Source organism: Brassica napus, chromosome C5, assembly GCF_020379485.1.
Source record: "Brassica napus cultivar Da-Ae chromosome C5, Da-Ae, whole genome shotgun sequence".
Classification (NCBI taxonomy): domain Eukaryota; kingdom Viridiplantae; phylum Streptophyta; class Magnoliopsida; order Brassicales; family Brassicaceae; genus Brassica; species Brassica napus.
Window position 1 is genome coordinate 4,866,995 of NC_063448.1, and position 19,251 is coordinate 4,886,245.

At 37.3% G+C, this 19,251-nt stretch overlaps 5 protein-coding genes across 7 annotated transcripts; 4 read left to right on the forward strand and 1 right to left on the reverse strand.

Moving 5' to 3' along the window:
* The first annotated feature begins 1,202 nt into the window (after nucleotides 1-1,202).
* Nucleotides 1,203-1,742, forward strand: LOC106398353 (caffeoylshikimate esterase-like). The gene has a single exon (XM_013838923.3). It carries the CDS (start codon nucleotides 1,203-1,205, stop codon nucleotides 1,740-1,742), a length of 540 nt encoding a protein of 179 aa, XP_013694377.1.
* A 2,597-nt stretch (nucleotides 1,743-4,339) lies between these two features.
* On the reverse strand, nucleotides 4,340-5,758 carry LOC106400101. Its single transcript, XM_013840510.3, has one exon. It carries the CDS (start codon nucleotides 4,823-4,825, stop codon nucleotides 4,592-4,594), a length of 234 nt encoding a protein of 77 aa, XP_013695964.1. The 5' UTR covers nucleotides 4,826-5,758; the 3' UTR covers nucleotides 4,340-4,591.
* Nucleotides 5,759-7,016: 1,258 nt separating this feature from the next.
* Nucleotides 7,017-9,368, forward strand: LOC106400183. Its single transcript, XM_013840574.3, has 2 exons — nucleotides 7,017-7,568; nucleotides 8,950-9,368. Exons 1-2 carry the CDS (start codon nucleotides 7,248-7,250, stop codon nucleotides 9,121-9,123), a joined length of 495 nt encoding a protein of 164 aa, XP_013696028.1. The 5' UTR covers nucleotides 7,017-7,247; the 3' UTR covers nucleotides 9,124-9,368.
* Nucleotides 9,369-10,337: 969 nt separating this feature from the next.
* On the forward strand, nucleotides 10,338-11,555 carry BNAC05G08500D. Its single transcript, XM_013840347.3, has one exon. The coding sequence runs from the start codon at nucleotides 10,524-10,526 to the stop codon at nucleotides 11,346-11,348; it is 825 nt and encodes a 274-aa protein (XP_013695801.1). The 5' UTR covers nucleotides 10,338-10,523; the 3' UTR covers nucleotides 11,349-11,555.
* Nucleotides 11,556-14,596: 3,041 nt separating this feature from the next.
* Nucleotides 14,597-18,944, forward strand: LOC106397141 (protein STRUBBELIG). 3 transcript variants are annotated; one of them, XM_013837702.3, is made up of 16 exons: nucleotides 14,599-14,948; nucleotides 15,291-15,420; nucleotides 15,520-15,591; nucleotides 15,690-15,755; nucleotides 15,832-15,903; nucleotides 15,982-16,053; nucleotides 16,120-16,191; nucleotides 16,264-16,329; nucleotides 16,411-16,476; nucleotides 16,556-17,025; nucleotides 17,236-17,594; nucleotides 17,672-17,943; nucleotides 18,016-18,154; nucleotides 18,236-18,351; nucleotides 18,449-18,605; nucleotides 18,691-18,944. In XM_013837702.3, exons 1-16 carry the CDS (start codon nucleotides 14,855-14,857, stop codon nucleotides 18,751-18,753), a joined length of 2,286 nt encoding a protein of 761 aa, XP_013693156.1. In that variant the 5' UTR covers nucleotides 14,599-14,854; the 3' UTR covers nucleotides 18,754-18,944. The 3 variants fall into 3 exon arrangements, with proteins under 3 accessions (XP_048613939.1, XP_013693156.1, XP_013693157.1); XM_013837703.3 differs by having other exon boundaries at nucleotides 15,982-16,032; XM_048757982.1 differs by having other exon boundaries at nucleotides 14,597-14,948; nucleotides 15,982-16,191.
* The last annotated feature ends 307 nt before the right edge of the window (nucleotides 18,945-19,251 follow it).

Consider the following 19,251-nt stretch of genomic DNA (forward strand, 5'->3'; position numbering starts at 1 on the left):
AGGTTCTCACACAACAGTACCAACACGAGGTACATACCATAACAACATATAATAATCACACAATCACAATAACCCGGGTGCTTAGACTAGTCTTGCTATCCACTTAGCCCAGACATCGTCTCAAGCCTCGGATCCACAAAATGACACCTAGACCGGTCCGGCTATCCTAGCTCAGAAGCCGTCTCCGATGTCAGGAACCTGCATTAAAAATTCGTTAACAAATAATTAACCGTGACTCACAGTGATTAAGCGATGTGGCTCGACTCTTTGATTCTGGATGTTGACCAAATCCCTTTTATCCCCTCCAAATCTTCGTCTTGGTACCGTGATGTTAAATCCCAAAACCCAACCTCAATGTCTTGAATGAACTGGTCTGGACTGATCAGAACTCGGAAAGAACCTTCTTTCTCTTCTGGACTGTCTTTCGGAACTTTCCGACAGTTTATCGGTCTTCGAAAAATGTCTATACTTCTAAAACACCTCACTTCTTTCTCTCTCTCTCTCTCTCTCTAAGCCACGTTTTGGAGTGTCTTTGGTGTGTCTGAATGAGTAAAAATGAACCAGGGTAGCTATGTATATATAGAAGTTGCGGGCCAATAAGAATGAGCCACCCGATCGCCTGTGTGTCGTCCTGCATGATTCCGGTCGCATGTGTGGCGACACATGGGCGTCCACATGCCTTGTCGCATGCTCTCTAGCCATGCCAAAAGACACCTCCACGTTCACTTGCCCTTCAGCATGTCTGGTGTTCATGCATCGTGACACACGGGCCTCTGTATGTCGGTTAGCATACGCAGATCGCATGTATTGCGACACCTCGTGCTTCTATGTGTTAAGCTGCATGGAATTGCTTCATGCACGTCTACACCTCCTCCTTGTGTTGACACTCAACAGGTTAAATGGTTGACACCACGTCCTGATCCCTTAGATCAAGCCACCTCGAGCTTCTCGGTCGATTTGCGCGATTTCGGCTCTGGTGAATTTTCGTCCCGCGATCAATCCCGAATATTTTTCTGCTCCCGTTTTGATGAGCTAAATATTTTTAATAGACTTTAGACTAACCTTAACCTTGAGGATAAAAATTTCTCGAGCCTTCAGCTTCTCCGAGAAATTTCTTAAAACCGAAATTAGGGTTTGTTTTTTTTTTTTTGTTTTAAGACTGGGTATTACACTAACAATCTCTCTCGCTTCGGCTTCGATCGATGTCTGAACATCAGATTGCGCCAGAGATCAATTTCTGGGAAGAGACTTCAGAGGAAGACTACTTTAATCTCAGAGGCATGATCGGCTTCAAATCTTTCTTCACTTCCCCTCGTGGAATCAACCTCTTCACTCGTTCATGGCTTCCTTCTCCTTCCTCGACAGAGGATCTGTTGGAGAAGACGATCAAAGTGGAAGAGAAGAAACCGATCGCCACCAGGAATCCGATGAGGTACAGTGAGAAACCGAAGTTGGGTACAGTGATGGATCTACTTAGGGTTACGGATTACTTGGGGAAGAAAATAAAAGATGTGAGCATTCCTTTCGTTGTGTTACACGGAAGTGCTGATGCTGTAAGTGATCCTGAGGTGAGCAGAGAGTTGTACGAAGACGCCAAGAGTAAAGACAAGACGTTGAAGATCTACGAAGGGATGATGCATTCGATGTTGTTTGGTGAACGTGATGACAACATTGAGATTGTTCGTAACGATATTGTTAGTTGGCTGAGTGATAGATGTGGTGGAGACAAAACTCAGGAGTGAATACACTTGTTTGATTATCTCTGTTTATTGATAATGTAATGCTGTGTATGGTCATATTTTATCAATAAACAATGTATTTGAGTTAATTGTGACTAGAAATTGATATACAGGTCAATCACATTGTTCTTTAATCTTTATTTGGGCTCTTTATACAAAAGCAACCTCAGCTTTCTCTACTTCAATAGATATTTCAACCATTGATTCATTGTCTATAAATTGAGATGATGTTTTTGGGGCATTGCATTTATGATACCCTGGTTTGCTTGCTGATGAAAATATCGGACCACTTGCTAAACAGTAAACAAGAAATGGGTTGTGTTCTCAATGTTGGTTACTTGTCCGGCTCTTAGAGCATGCGCAACGGGAGATGACCCCGAATCCTTAGCGCTTAATGGTTCCATTAGTTTTAATATAATAAGTTTAATAAACGTAAGGATTGGTCCGTAATTAGGTGGTTGACGGACTCGATCCTTGTGTTACGTGTCCGAATTTGAGTGGACCGGGCGCTTTTGTGTTTCGTATGGGGAAAAAAATGGGTCATTTCGACCGAAACAAAGAAAAATTGGTGGTGATGTCCACGGCGAGCGAGCCATTCGCGTGCCGCCGGGTGGTGGTTTTCCGCGGCTTCGCGATCCGGCTGGATCTGGAGGCGGGGAAGCGGGAGGAGATCGGTCCCGGTACGCCGAAGTGGAAGAGCGTGAGGAGGAGGAAGAGGAGGGAGACGGCGAGGGCGATGACGAAGAAGTTGGCGAAGAGGAAGTTGACGAGGAGAGAGCCGCGGGTTTCCTGGGATGGTCGGGAGCATTGATTGTATGCATTGGGAGTGGAAAAATTGTCCAACCGCTTGGAAATGACAATACGCACGTGGATCAGGAAAACCGACAATTGTATTAGAGGCTGTAGCTTCACACGATCTTTGGATATGGCACGCCTTTTTTGGTCCTCCAGGTACCTTAAACGATATCAATGTCCTCGATCGGTCTCTTGTTTTTGATGACATTTTAGAAGGTCGTGCCCCCAGGGTAAAGTACGTGGTCAACGGACACACGTATAAGTTGACGTACTACCTCACAGACAGTATATATCCAAAATGGTCAACATTTATCCAATCTATCACACTCCCTCAATGTCCTAAACAAGAGTTATTTGCTAAAGTTCAAGAAGCAACCCGAAAAGATGTGGAGCGGGCTTTTGGAGTACTACAATCCCGGTTTGCGATTGTGAGAAACCCGACTCTTTCAATGAACAAAGCAAAGATAGGGAAGATTATGAGAGCATGTATCATACTACACAATATGATAGTCGAAAATGAACGAGATAGATACATTCGTTACGATATATCTGAATTTGAAGAAGGAGACGTCACCAGAAGTTCAGAGGTCGAAACCGAGAGGCCTACAAATCTGAATAATATGTTTTCCAATCGGAATGATCTTCGTGATAGGCATATGCATGAACGATTGATGAATGATTTAATCGAAAATATTTGGAACAAATTTGGTGATGAAGATTAATAATTAATTTATCTTTATATGTAATCATTGTATCTTTATTTTTAATCAATGTATCTTTATATTTTATCTTCTAATAAATAAAAATTAAATTTCACTTTAAAAAAAATATTTTTTTATTCTTAAGGACTCCTAATCGGATATCACCATTGGACACACCATTTTTACTAGAGTCTTTAACTATTAAAAAAAAATATACTAAAATAATGGTAAGGACTCCAAGAAGGAGTTCACCATTGCATATGCTCTTAGAGCACCATTAACGGGAGTGCTTAAGGGACTCCTTAGTGGCCCCACAATAATATACTAAGAAGCGTTGCCAAAAACTTCAAATTAAGCGCCGAATTTTGCACTGTCTCGCGGGCCCATTGACACGTGGTGGTTCGCGATAGGTTCGTTTTTAAATTTTTTTTGTTAATAAGACAAAAAAACAAAATAAAATAAAATAAGCACCCTAGATGGGTTTATGGGTTAAAGAGTTCTCTTATTCTCCAACATGAGTACGGTTCCTAGAAAGCTACTTGTGAAAGGGGCTATTGAAAATTGATTTTCAAGTTTGTTGGGTGTTTGACCAACGAACCACAAAAGTTGCTTCTTTGTCTACTTATTTCACTGTTCTTTAATGTACTCCCTAAGCTCTGTCTTGCTTATATATCTCTCAACTAACCAGATAGGTAGCTGAAAAAAATGTCCCAAAAATTTAACATTCATTATAGAATAGTGTTAGGTGTGAGTCAAATGTTCTTCTCTTTCAAGTATGTGGTTTATGGATTCCAAACAGATTAGTCAATAAACAGAAATCCATATTCCAGGTGATTTAAACACAAAGAGCTAAACTAATTGTAGTAGCATTTAGTCATGTCTAACCCTATCAGAATCATTGTTTCCCCCCATAATTTTTAGATTTACAGTTAGTCTTGAATCTTGATACATCCCTTATTTAGTTGTTTATAAGAAAAATTCAAAATGGTCGAAGAAATACAGAGTAGCTAAGTACCAAAAAAAGTGTTTCATGATTTTATTTTCGTTCTTTTTCAAAGTGTTCAACAAGTAACCACGGTGTCTACGTTAGAATTGGCGCAATGATTAGTAACAAAAATGCTTCATAAATAAATCATTTCTAGAAGCTTGGCTCGAGTTTAAGAGAACCAAAGCTTCCGATCTTTTGGAGTAACATGTAAACAAAGGATTCAAGTTTTTAGTAAAATAGTCTTCCTACACTTGAAAAAAAAACAAGAAATGACAGAGAGAGAGAGAGAGAGAGAGAGGGAGACACTGAAACAAGTGTGGACTGCTTCAAAACTGTAACCGAATGTGAAAAGAAAGAAAGAGAAATTCTCAAAATTTGACAGAGACAACGTAAATCAAAGTTATCTTGCCGTGTTTAAAGTCGCCGGAGAATCTTTGAGGAACCTCTCCTCCATCGTCGAAGTTCAAGGCGTAACTAGATGGATCATACTGAAACATAGTCTGTTTCTTCTTCTTCTTCGTCTTCATCACCGCCTCCTTTACTCTCCTGAACATCTTCTTCCGGTACTGATTCAACGCCTTGAAACTACTCTCCAGTCTCATTTTTACTTAAAAAGAAATATTCAAATAAACCACTTTCTGGATTGTAAAGGTGTAAAAGGGTCTTTATGAATGGATGGAAGTTTCGGCAGAAGAAAAAGAAAGAGAGGGGAGTGAAGAAAAGAGTGAGCAGCTTTTTTTGGGTATCAGAATTCGTGCGAGAAATTTACATTTGGGAGTCACGAGAAAGAGACATAACAGAGTAAAGAGGAAGAAGAAGAAACTTTGGGCAGAGTGCCTCAACATCATTTTCGGATACTCTGTTTTTCCTTTTATTCAACTGTTGGTCTTTGTCTGCTACTATCTCAACGAATCAAATATTCTTTTCATTTAAAATTTAAACATTCTTTCTTTTCACTAATAAAAACAATAAAATAAAACAAAAGTGTGTAAAAATACTAGTAGAAAATAGGGCTTATTTGCCAAATAATCAAAACAAATTGGGAAATTAGTTGGGAGAGAGAGTAGAGAGAGATAGGAAGAGAAAATAGGAGAGAGGATAAGGTTTTGGTTATTTAGTGAATTATAGTTTTTTTTTAGTGTTATTGGGTCAAATTTCCCTAGAAAATAAGACATTTACTCATTGAGACTTTGAATTGATAATATTCTATCACTGCTTTTAATTTTATATTTAAAAAAAAAATTACAGTATTTTATAAGTAGTTGGTAATGTTATACAATTTGGGTATAAATATTAAACTCCAAATATGATTATTGCTAGAGACTAGGGTTAAGAAGACAGATAATCTTGGAGGTGACCAAATTTGTTAGAATATTTCGCCATCCTAACACGTATAAAACGTCTGAGTAGAAACACAAAATAACATATGCACCATGGTGGGGTTATTCAGGTTTGTAACAAGTTTACAGTGTAAAGACAAGTAAAAAAGTAAATATTCAGAAAAGTTCTAGATTTTTTTTTTTTTTTTGCTAAAAAGTTCTAGATTCTCTTGCAAAATCATTGTTGTCATTTTTTAAATTCTACACATATTCAAGATAGTCTAGATTTTCCTCATTAGTTCCAGTTAAGGCACGCATTTGTATATATACTAAGAACATGATTATTGAAAGGTTCTTAGGAATGAATTCTTATCGGAATATAAGAACCCATCTCTTAACTTTTAACTAAAAAAACTAAGAACCGTCTCTTAAAACTCTTATTTAAAAGCCGGTTCTTAGCTTTTTTTTAGTTAAAAGTTAAGAGACAAGTTCTTATATTCTGCTAAGAACTCCAGCTTAAGAACTTTCCAATAATCATGCTCTAAGCAATGAAACATTTAAGCTACACATCTTAAATTTCTTATAATATCAGCTATTATATATCCGAAAGATATTCAAAATGTAGATGATGTAACAAGGGAGAAATTGGTACAAAACAAATAGGTTTGAACAAACACAGTAACATGGTTTTGTACAAAATGAAGGTGAATTACATAAAAAAAAAATTGTCACCAGAGATATCTTTCCTCACTTCCTTATCCATTATTGAACTCCATGCACGATGGATCCCTTTTACTGGACTTCCAACGCTATTTCCATCAGTCAACTTTTAACTTCGTGGAATGAATAAAGTTAAACAAACTGTGGAATGGAGTTTGTTCTCCCTTGTGAACTGTGATGCATTTTATTGTCCCCTCTATCCCTAAATCTTGTTCCAGCACATGTGTACTTTTATTAAGACATCTATTTGCTTGCTTGCTTCTTGTTTCTGTTGCTTCGGTTTCGTTTACAAAACCTTCCAGTAAACCAATAAAAGCGACTAATCGGATTAAAGTAATGTTTATTCTTGGTTTTGGTTAGATCTTTGTTACCTGTCCAAATTCTAACAATAGTAAAAAGTATTAGTATGTTATTTCTTATTGTACTTCTCTCGACAAATGGTATCACTTTGATTTAGATCTGCAAAAATAAAGTACTGACTTAATATATTACGTGTAGTTTTTACTTTAGGATAAACCAATTATGCTTACTAAAAATAATCATCCAGTCACGCGTGTCGTTAATGGTACAAAGTATGTTCGTCGTGATCAAAAAATAAAAGTTAAAGATTCTGCCTATACGTATGCTATTTTGTTCATTACTTAAACTTTTTTTTTTTGCCTCTGTTCATTAATTAAACTTAAGAAGTACATATTTGAGTAAACAAAAAACACTATTCTCTTTGTAAATTTTGCAGGAAAAGCTGTGCAATAAAGGACAACATGTGTGTTCCCGAAAAGTTACAAAATTTTATTTAATTTCATTTAAAATCCCAAAACTTTCACATTCTCACATATTAGCCCCACTTGCTCCCTTTCTTCTCCTTCTTCTTCTTCTTCATCTCATTGCTCACTCACTCCCCACATCTCTCTCTCTCTCTCGACATTAACGAACTTTCAAAAACGCTAAAATTCAAACTAACTTCTGTTCGGTTTTAATATCAGAAATGAGAGAGCTTGAGCGGTTGAAGACGACCATGAACCATCATCAATGGCCACCCATTGGAGCTCCGATGAATCTCCGGCGAGAAGAGCCGTGGAAATCTCGATTCGACGACTCAGTCAACGCCGTCTCGTTCGGTTTCGTCGCAACTGCCATTCTCATCTCAATGTTCCTCGTCATGGCTATCTTCGAGAGACTGATCCGGACCACCACCACTACGACTACTACTAACCCAGATTCCTCTTCTGGTCGGGTCCTTTCGGGTATGGATTCTCGGGTCGGGTTCAACGGCGCAGCATCTAAGCTCGGTTACCAATCTCCAAAGGCAAGTACTTTTACTTTTGGCTTCTCAGAGAATAAATAAAGTCTTAAACATAGATTCCTTAATTGTCGCGTTATTGTCTGATTAGTACTGTTTAAGTGTTAACACTTCGATTCCTATCAAATCTGATTGTGACACGTGTGATGAACATCTGGTAAAACAATAACTAAAAGAAAGCTTCTGTTTTTTCTTAATTGTGTGTAGACACAAAAAGGTTTAGCTTTTGCTTAATTATTATTCCAAATAAAAGTTTACATTTTTAAGTTTGGGGGGTTATTTTCATTTGATGTGAACACGTTCATCCCAAAAGCAAATGAAGGGTTTTGATTCTGTGTACTATTTGAGTGTTGAAAGAGACCCAACATTGCACATGCTTTTACATCATCAAACATTTAAAGATGTCTCATAAGCTTCTTCACTCACACATGCATACACTATTTGACAATATATATATAGATGTATATATGGTGATGCATTCATTGATTTCTTTCGTCATTCAGAATCTCCTGTTTTAATTTTTTTGGCTTCTTCATAATGACTAAAGGAGACAAGGAAGAAGTGTGTAATAAAGACTGATTCGTTTATAAGTATTATTGACGTGTAAATACAAAAAAAACTATGCGTGTTGTAGATGGAAAATGAGGTCTAACGTCTAAGTCTGACTGACATGTCCTAGGAACACAAATGACCCCACAAGCTTTCTTGAAACCTAACATCCCTCCTATTCTAGAGTTAAATCATGTTCTTGTGGATTAAATGGAGACTGCATAGTCTTCTTGACTCCAAAGTCCATGCCAGTAAGATCTTAATCCATATGTGAACTTGAATGGAGTTATTAGAAAATAGTAGCACCTTAAAGAGTTTGCTCTTCATTGTCATATTGCTGGAATAATAGTTTCATGTGGAGTTTTTAATACTAAGTAGTAGGTTGTGTTTTGAGAAACGGGTCAAAGCTTGAATTAGGTCTTCCTCCCTGATGATCGTGGGACCTCTTTTTATACCTTGTTTTCTTGTTAGATATACTCGTTTTGATAAAGACTGACTGGCATTTATAGATTGATTTTGCATGGTTATGGAACAAACCATGTGATCAGAGGCTAGATAGAACCATTCCAAGACATTGGAGGACCCATAAATGTAAACTTAAGCCAAGTGTGTTTGCCCCTTTCCTTGCTCTTAACTTGAGTTTCTGTTGGGGAACAATGACACATGTATTAGATCTGTCATTGTCTTCTCCCACTCAAATTCTCATTTGCTAATGTGTTTTGTTGGCTCATGAAATAAATTTATTATGAGAATCTTTTGCGTCTATCTGTTTGCTTTTGTTTGTGTTTTATTTTTTTGCTCCAAGAATGACTGATTTTCTGATGTATTAATAATGCAGATGACTGTTTACACAAACGGTGTATCTGTATTGATGCCAGGAGATGATATCCCTACTTTCATCGCGCATCCAGCGCCCGTGCCATGTCCTCCTCAACGCATCAGCTCACAGTCTCAGCATCAACATAGCTCATCGAGTGATTCTTCCAACTCAAACTCCATTCAAGAATGTTGAATGACTGTTTATTTGATCTCGTATCACCACCACCATTGGCTTATTAAAACATTTCAAGCCACCAACCACATTGAGCTGAGTTGAGTTTGGCATCTGATGTTTTTTTTTTCTCCTGATGATTCCGCTACATTTATTGGATTCGGGAGCTATTTATGCGTATTTTATGTACAAAGTATTAGGATCGAAACTGGTTTCTCCTTGGTTTAATTAAGCATATATATTCAAGATTTGACACTAGTTTTATACTTTCTCTGCCATTTGCTAGTTACATGAGCAGAGAAGAGAGTATAGTCACTTTTTTTCTTTCTCATAGATTTGGAACTTTGCACACAACTCTTATCTTCACCCCTAAAGTCCAATCCTCACTGGAGTTACTTCACACTATTAAACTGATATAAAAAATCAACATCTAACTTGCTTGTTATGGAAAATGGGCTTGGGACTTGGGTTTTGTGTACACCTTTAATCTTTATGTTAGTGAGTGAAGAATCTGTAATGTTCTGGATTTTGGAATGCAGCCATATGACTCTTTTGTTTGTGTAGTCAATATCGATTCGACTACTATGTAAATGGTACATGTATATATTTTCTCGTCTGGTCATTCTTGTTGTACAACTGTTTTTTGGAAAAGTTGACTTATACAAGTCTTTCGCATGTATGACTTTTAGAATCCACATATAGTATAGGGAAATATATATTTTTGCATCAAAATAAAATTTTAATTTATCTATGTTTCAAGAGTTTTTAAAGCATGCGTATCTTGGTCCAAAAAAAAAGCATGCGTATCTTAACTCGTGACTTAGACGGATTGAATCAAGAGTGTAGATTTCACCGTTTGGATTGACCAAGTCCGCACACTAAGACATGCAAGCAAGATAATGCTTACGAGTTCACAATCACAGTGAACTTGTACTTATAGATCATGCCAGTACAACTCTGTAAAATAGATATCAATATTAATTACGTGATGTACTGTTTTACTCGGTAGAAAAAAAGAGAAATATGTCATAATAAACAAATCTTTTATGCTTAATTTGCATGGTGGTGACTGGTGTGCACATATGGAGTGGTGTTAGCAGTTTTTTTTTTTTTTTGCATGACTGATCATTTTCTTAAATTTAATTCAAATAGTTTCCGTAGTTAACGCTATAGCCACTTGCTAGGTGGCACACAACAAAACCATGTTTTAAAAAGAAAATTATCATTCTGACTCTTCACTGTTATTAACTCATCTTTGAACATTTTTTAGGCTCACGAATAGAAAAATATAAACCTTTTTTTTTTTTCTCACTTAAATCCAAAATATTGCCGATAAATACCCATACATGTCTCCCTACACATCCAACCTGCTGCTATCATAACACAGCACAAAAGAAATAAAAACCACGCCGTTATATATTATGGGTTGTTGCATCTCCGCCACCGCCACGGCCACTGCCACCACCGACAAGAAAAATGAGCCTGTCTCTGGAAAGAAAACAGCACTGCCTCCAGTAGCCGTTGTCGAGGAAGAGACAGTAGTCAAAGAAGTCTTGTCCGGAACCACATTGGTAACTTCACTAAACGACAATTCGGCAATGGAAACGACAACGAACAAGGTTCCAGAAGAGGAGGAGGAGGAGGAGAAGAAACCCGGAGCTGTCGATGCTTCTCCAGACCCGGTTTTAACCGAGAACGGTTCGGTTGAACCGGGGAAAGGATCGGAGGTCTCAGAAATCTGCAGTTTGAGCGAGAGCTTGCTTTCTATCGTGAGTGGGTACGAGGAGGAAGAAGTGAAACAGATGAAACCGCAGGGAGTGAGACAGAGGTCTCCGGCGAAATATCGGGACCGGGTCATGGCTAATAATTACCCGACCCGGAGAAGCGATATGTCTCCACGTAAAAGAAACACCGAAGGAGGAGAAGGAGCTGGCTCGGTGAGGCTGGTGCCATCGGGTGCGGGTCAGAGAGACCCGACTGAGAGGTCCGAGAGGAAAAGGTCCAGGTCGCCGGCAATCAACAGGCCCGTCATGGTGGGGCCGAGTCGGAATCATTATGCAAGTACGGACAATGGTGGTGTAATGATGAAAAAAGGTCAGTCTCCGGGCCGGGTGAGACCTTATCCGAATAAAAACGGGTCGGAGCAAGACTGTCATCGTCAGTGGCCGAGTCAGAATGATAATTCTACCTCTAATGATTCGTTTGAAAACCCTCTTGTATCCTTAGAGTGTTTCATTTTTCTATGAGATTACTATTATTATGAAGAAGAATATCCCGGGGAATAATACTCGAATTATATATCGTCGGATTTTAATCAAATAACTTGTGTAGCTTTGTATTGGATCTATTCTCAGTATTCATAAGTTTGGCAATTTCAAGATTTGTTTGGTTGTGTCTAAAATATATTTTCATTTTTTCGGTAACAATAAGAGTAAGGAGAAGATATATTTTCATTTTTCGGCAATTATAAGAGTAAGGAAAAAGATAAAATCAATAAAGAAATTATATGAATGTATGTTTGAGTTGTTGGACGGCAAAAGATTTGCTTCTCTGACATCATTATTATATTTTCTGGCAGAAAAAAATCAGACGCAAGCAAAAAAAGGTTGGTAACTTTGACTCCCCTAAAAAGTTTGTTACCATACACAAAATTCAAATAACATGTAGACTAAGTTTAGTAGTCTAACTATGTATCTTTATGTTATGATCTTCAACTAATCAATGTGTGTATTATAAACTATATGAAATACTTAACAATATAGTTATTTAATCAATCTAGTCAAAGAGTTGATAAGCTTTTGAATGTTTATGTATAAAGTCCAATTGCTAAATAAATATAATATAATATTATTGAATTTCGGATTTATAAGATTTTTATGCGCATTTTCTTTCCAAAATATATATTTGATATTTTTTTTTTTTGAAACACTACTTATATTAATTCATACTCAAAACTATATACTAGTATTTTTGGTCGAAAAACTATATACTAGTATATAATGAGATTCTTCTATGCTGAACACAGAGAGAGTCAAAAATGTCCATGTAACAAATGACAAAACCTAGTTCATCGTACATATGTTCAAATTGTTTGATATGTTCTGACTTGTGTATTCGCGGCCTTTACTCAAATCATCTATATACAAACTATGTAGGATTATGCTATCTTATTTTAGATCTCCAACCGTGTAAAATAATTATGGGATCCTTCAATTTGATTATTTCACTTTTACACTTAGACATTTAGGGGTTTTCACATTACAAACACTCGATTACATTTGTTTGGTAGACCATTCAAACATTTTCCTTTCCTATAGCAATTTTCTTTACTAGTTAGGCTCATCTTTTGGAGAAAGCATTGTAAAAGATTTTGCTTTTTAACGGTTTCTAATATCGTGATTCGTGAGTTTTCAAGACTATATGATTTATAACGGATTAAAATTTGGTAGGGCAGAAAATGCTGGAAGGGGCGATGTCAAAACCAAAATTTGAAGTAAAATGAAGCTAGTGATTTTGAATAAAGCGAATTATGTGCCTTGGATCCTCTGGTAACAGGTGACCAAAAAGTACCCTTTGCATTCTTTAATCTTGTTTCGCTTTTTGGGGATAATGAGAGACCATCTTAAACATTGAGGACAATAATAAAGCCTAACTTTACAAGATGTATATTTCGCCTATAAACACTTTTTAAAGAGACCTATAGTTCGACCAAAAAAAAAAAAAAAGAGACCTATAGTTCGAACTCACATTAATGCATCGTCCAATGCTCCAAGCTCATAAGTCATAACTAATTTTTGTTTGTATATTAGTACTACAATGATCGTTCGCATTAACATAACGTTTGAATTGATAGTTCAGCTACTGGATACCCTATCTACTTGAATCCTAATCTATCTTAATTGTTTGATATGGTGTGAAAAAGCATTTTAACTGTGACAGTTCGGTTCACTTTTACTATCAATGGTTTTATAGTAGTTGAACTGCTAATTATGTAGAGTGAGAGATCATGTTCAAGTTTGACCACTTTGATTTCTTAAAATATTTAAAATGACTAGGTATAAAATTATTCTACTAGTTTAGTTTCGGTCTACAATTTTCTAGCTGAATTTGTGAATTATTTTCAAATGTAGAGTTAAGTAAAACCAAATTTTAATTCCGTATTTGTATGTAGTATTGGTTAGGTTTAATCTAATTGGCATCTTGGTCTGACCAAAACAATGGTAGGAATCATACCGTAGTTGTAAGTTGTCACTAGCGGGAGGTTTCCTTCAAGTGGCTTGACGATAATAATCGACCAATTTAGGCCCATATCTTCACTTGTTAAAGGCCTTTAGAATAGTGTTGTGCATTTTCAGCTTTTGCATATAGTCTCAGTAACCAATATACTTTGTCAAGATTAGTCAAGGTGCAAAACCAGCAATAGTCGACGGCTTCAATTTGCTGGTGTTATTACTCGGATCATTAATAGCTCATGCAGAGATATAGTCACACATGAATATCAAAGTAAATCTTATCTCAGACTAAGAAAACATGCATACCAAAAAATTATTGGTACCATCGATTGTTCACAAGTCCTTCACTACATGACCAAAACAACAAGATACAAATTAAATATATCATTTCTTAAGAAATTGGTAAAAAGTGATAGTAAGTTGTAACTGTAAACACAAAACCAGAATTATTAATTGCTAATATGATATCCACAAAATGCAATTATGAAACTGTCTCTCTTTTTCAAAAGGTTATACCACAAAAAAATCAAGTAACAGTGATAAGTTTAAATATAGGAAGTGTTTATACTTTCCAAATAATTTAACTAAAGCTCATTGAAACTAAAAAAAAGGTAATTGAACTAAGACAACATCAACCAAATAGTTTGAGTTGGGTATCAAAACTTAGACAGAAAAAAACTACTAGAACAATCTCACAATCAAACATTTTATTCCACCAAGAAGCATTAAACTACACTAACGTAAAACGGGAGTGATATGTTGACATCGTGGGGTCTCACTCTCTTCTCCCATAATACAACACTTTGCAGAGCTTTTCCACTTCACTGCTTTCATGGCCCATCACACTTAACAGGTTGCAAGTCTGCGAATTTAATCAGAAGAAAATGATGTAACTATAACTACTTCTTGTTGTATCATTTGGATTTATTAGCCTAGGTGAATTAATGGATCACATATTATTAGGATTATGTATGTTATTTATGGATATAAAGTATTTGAATGGTTCCAGAACGGATACAAGTTGCTATGATAAAAATGTGATCCGACTTATCACGAAGAATGTTTTCCTTTATTTTCTTGGACAATTTTTTTTAAAAAAATGAATTTCTCGTAATGATATTAACTTCTAGTTATACCTAAAGGCATTAGAAAAAGCCATTTACATAAAGATTAAATACACGAAGAAACTATAGTTAGATGAGCAATGGCGAAAAAGAAAAAAACATTAAAATTTGGACAAGACTTAAGAGGGAGACAGAAGTCATTGAATTATTAAATTTTCAACTGAGAAAACAAAGCAGTTTGCTTTTGTAAGAGCCGCTCGTTCTTCAAGACAACACACTACTCTCTTTCTCACTCTTCCAACTATTTTCCTCTCTCTCTCTCCCCTTGAATTCCGACGAAATTATGTTTCACTTTCCCTTTTAATTCCTTGTCCTTTTTTCTTTCCACAGTAACTCATAACTCGTTTACCTCAAAATTTTGTTGGAGTAATCCGACTTCAAGTGGAGACTGAAGCTATGAGCTTTACAAGTCGACAAGTGTTTCTTGTTCTCTCTGTTTTAGCCTTGACAACAATGCCCTTCTCCGCTGGAGTCACCAATCTTCGAGATGGTAAGCATCTCTCTTCTTATGTCTGAAGACTTTCAGTTTTGGTTTTGATTAGTCTGTTTACTGGACACACTAGATTTTGAGCTCTGTCAAGTGAAAGTGAACTTCATCAGTTGTTTTAGGGTATAAACTAGGTAAAGCATTAGCCTTGTCCTCCATGCCTCGAGATTCGTAGATTCTATTTCCTTGGGCAAGACTAAAAAAACCCCAAAAGTTTTGGTTTTTGACGCATTAGCTCTTGTTAGGGTTTAATTTAAGACCCTGAAGTGTGTGCTTGTTGTCCATTAAATGGCTTATTCTCACATTTTACTCTTTGATTTTGTGATGGGGTTTGTTTTCTTGCAGTTTCAGCGATAAATAACTTGTACATTACTTTGGGAGCACCGTCTCTACATCGGTGGCTTGCTTTTGGAGGAGACCCTTGTGGAGAAAAGTGGCAAGGTGTTGTCTGTGATTCCTCAAACATCACAGAAATGTACACTTCCTCCTCTTCTTCTGCTCTAACTCTTGTTATCACAGAAAAGCTTTATTCAGGTTCTGACCAGGTGTTGTGACTATTGTTGTTTGGCTGCAGAAGGATACACGGCATGAAGGTGGGTGGAAGCTTAAGTGACACCCTCGCTGATTTTTCATCTATCCAAGTCATGTAAGCATAGCCTTCTTGTCTCATCTACATGCTTCCTTTCGAGGCTTCTTGCTTAATAAATAACATATACACTCTCCCTTCCTTGTTTATATGGACAGGGACTTCAGTGACAATCACATCTCAGGGACAATTCCACAGGCTTTGCCTTCTACCATCCGAAACCTGTGCGTTTGATAATTGATTTTAACAGTTCTAAACAGCTAAAAGACACATTCACACTTTTGGTTTCATTTGTTTCAGATCTCTCTCTAGCAACCGCTTCACTGGGAATATACCCTTTACACTGTCCTTTTTAACCGAGTTGTCAGAACTGTAAGTCTTTGGATACTGTTTCTTGCATCTCTAGTCTTTTTTATCTTTTCTGATACTCTTTTACTTTTCCCCCTACAGGTCGTTAGGGAACAATGTTTTATCAGGAGAGATTCCAGATTACTTTCAGCAGTTAACAAAACTGACTAAACTGTATACTTTTTCTCCTTTCTTCTTTTCTCTCCCTTCCATGCTTACTCCTTTAGTATCTAATTGCAGGGACTTATCTTCTAACATACTGGAGGGCCGTTTACCTCCCTCAATGGGAGACTTAGCTGCTCTCAAGATACTGTAAGTTGCGTAGATTCTATAAAGACAGATTGTTACCTTTGCTTCTATACATCTAATGTGGTTAGACTGCAGATATCTGCAGGACAACAAGCTCATTGGAACGCTTGATGTTATAGAAGATCTCTCCTTAACCGATTTGTAATATTTTTCACTCTTTGTTCTTGACTCTAAAGCCAGATTCAGTAACTTACTATATTTTATGATATCTTTATGGTTCAGGAATGTAGCAAACAACTTATTCTCTGGACCTATACCTCCAAATCTATTAAAAGTCCCAAACTTCAAGTTAAGTATGTTTTATAGTTGGAATTTTTTTTTGTTTTTGCTTCAGCCATTCAAGTTTTGTCTGTCATTATAACTGCAGAAAAGATGGAACTCCATTCAATACATCAATTATAACACCGCCTCCACCTGCTGCTGATCCTCCTCCAGCTACTCACCATGCTCCTCCTCTTCCTCGTGTCCCTCCTGTCTCCAATATTCCCCCTGCTCCTTTTTCTCCACTGCTACCATCACCACCACCACCACCTTTGGTTTGGTCACCACCTTCTGATAATATAGGAGGTGATCCCTGGAACTCTGTGTCAGGACAACCTACTTTGCAAATATCACCTCCTTCAGGTTCAGGGTCAGGAAAGTTCTGGTCCACACAGAGAATCATTCTAGTCGTGTCCTCAGTAGCCATCATTGTTCTCGTATCCGGCTTGTGTGTTACACTTTGGAGATGTTGCAAAGGCAAGAAGTATAGCAGATACGGAGCTGATGCTCGTAAAGACTTTCAACGACCATACTTCAATAAACCTCCATCTCAACCAACCCCCACTTTGGGAAAAGGTACACTGATTCTTTTCTATGAGAATATAAAACTCCCACATCGAGAATTTTACTGGGACATTAAGTAATATATAAAGTATTATGGCTAATCCACTTATTGTCAATTGGTTTTATGTTGGAAGTTCGCCTGAATTTTACATTTTCATACCAAGAAGAAAAACAAAACTCGAGTGTTGTGGCTCATTGGCTTTCTTTTGTTGGTTTTTGCAGTTTCTAGGGAGCCTATGGTTAAGCCTTATGATGGATACGGAGGTGGAGACAGGAAGTATGGTTATCCTATGCCGCCACCACGGCCTGAAGAGAGCAGGAGAGCGATTCCTCCTGCTTCATATTACAACAAGGATGTGCAGAAGCCGTTACAACAACCACCGAGGCGTTTCCAGTCTAATGACGATGCTGCTGCTTCAAAGAGAGCAGCTCATTTTCCTCCGGGGTTGAATTCTTCATCTTCGGCTACTGTTTTCACCGTTGCTTCACTTCAGCAGTACACAAATGGTTTCTCTGAAGAGCTTATCGTCGGTGAAGGGTCGCTTGGTAATGTTTACAGAGCCGTCTTTCCTCATGGCAAGGTGTGTTGATACTTTCCCTCTTAATCTAGTACTTATCCATTGTGCACTCTTAAACTCACTCTCTGTGATGTGTATAGTATCTTGCGGTGAAGAAGCTGAGCAATACAATCAACAAAACGCAGAGTGATGGGGAATTCCTCAACCTAGTCTCCAATGTCTTGAAGCTTAAACGAGGGAATATATTGGAGTTTCTTGGTTACTGTAACGAGTATGGTCAGAGGCTGCTTGTGTATGAGTACTGTCCTAATGGATCGCTTCAAGATGCATTGCATTTGGATCGCAAACTGCACAAGAAGCTCACTTGGAATGTGCGTATTAATATTGCCTTAGGAGCTTCCAAGGCACTACAGTAAGTTTAAACGAACCTCAAAATGTCTATATTTGGAACATGTTGAGGAACTTTAAGAGTCTTTGGTTTCAGGTTCCTTCATGAGGTATGCCAACCGCCGGTTGTACACCAGAACTTCAAGTCTTCCAAGGTTCTCCTTGATGAAAAGCTATCAGTCCGTGTTGCAGACAGCGGTTTGGCTTACATGTTGCCACCACGTCCAACGAGTCAGGTAATAAAAAAATCTATGTGTTGTCTGGTTGTGAAGATCCCAAAACCTGACATAAGAGCGTGAGTGATGTTTGCTTTGTAGATGGCGGGTTATGCGGCTCCTGAGGTGGAGTATGGAAGCTACACTTGTCAGAGCGATGTTTATAGCCTTGGTGTTGTGATGTTAGAGCTGCTCACTGGACGCAGATCATTTGACAGGTTAGCATACTCTAAAGAGACAACAGACCTATATATAAAAGATTATGACACAAACGAGAACATGTCTTACTTAAGAGCAAGCCCGTTATTTTTGCAGGACGAGGCCGAGGGGACATCAGACACTAGCGCAGTGGGCTATACCTAGGCTTCATGACATCGATGCGTTGACAAGAATGGTTGATCCGTCGTTACATGGAGCATATCCGAAGAAATCTTTGTCACGTTTTGCAGATATCATATCACGTTCTCTCCAGGTAAATTACCACTTAAATTCATCACCATACTTTTTGACATTAGAGATAAATGAACAAAACCATTTTGTTTTCTTTTGATGGGTAGATGGAACCAGGATTCAGACCGCCAGTATCAGAAATTGTCCAAGATCTTCAACATATGATCTAAGATATACAACCCAACGCAGAAGGATATTTTATTTGTCAGATTCTTGTTTATTCCTTTGATGTAATGTAACGTATGAAGAACAATCCAGTTGCAGCTTTTAATTACTTGTTTGGTAGGTTAACGTATGAACAAACCGTGGTTGATTTTGGAAATGTCTGGGGACGTGAAAATATCATATGATCAAAACACAATCATCGTGAACATCTCCAATTAAACACTAATATTTTGTTAACGCAATATAGTTTCGTCTATTTTGTTCTAAACAACTTTAAAGAACTATGTAACAATATGTTCTTACCTAAAACTAAAACACAGTTACGTATTAAAATTTTAGTTACAATCGGTTACGTGCAGTGTCATTTTTCATTATTGTTTCAGTAGCAAAAGAGGGAGATGTTATGTTTATTGCCCCAATTGCTTAACGGGATAAATGATCAAAGTTTATACCGTTGCATATTGCAACTCTTCCACTTTTGGCTATTCGATAATGGTAATCTT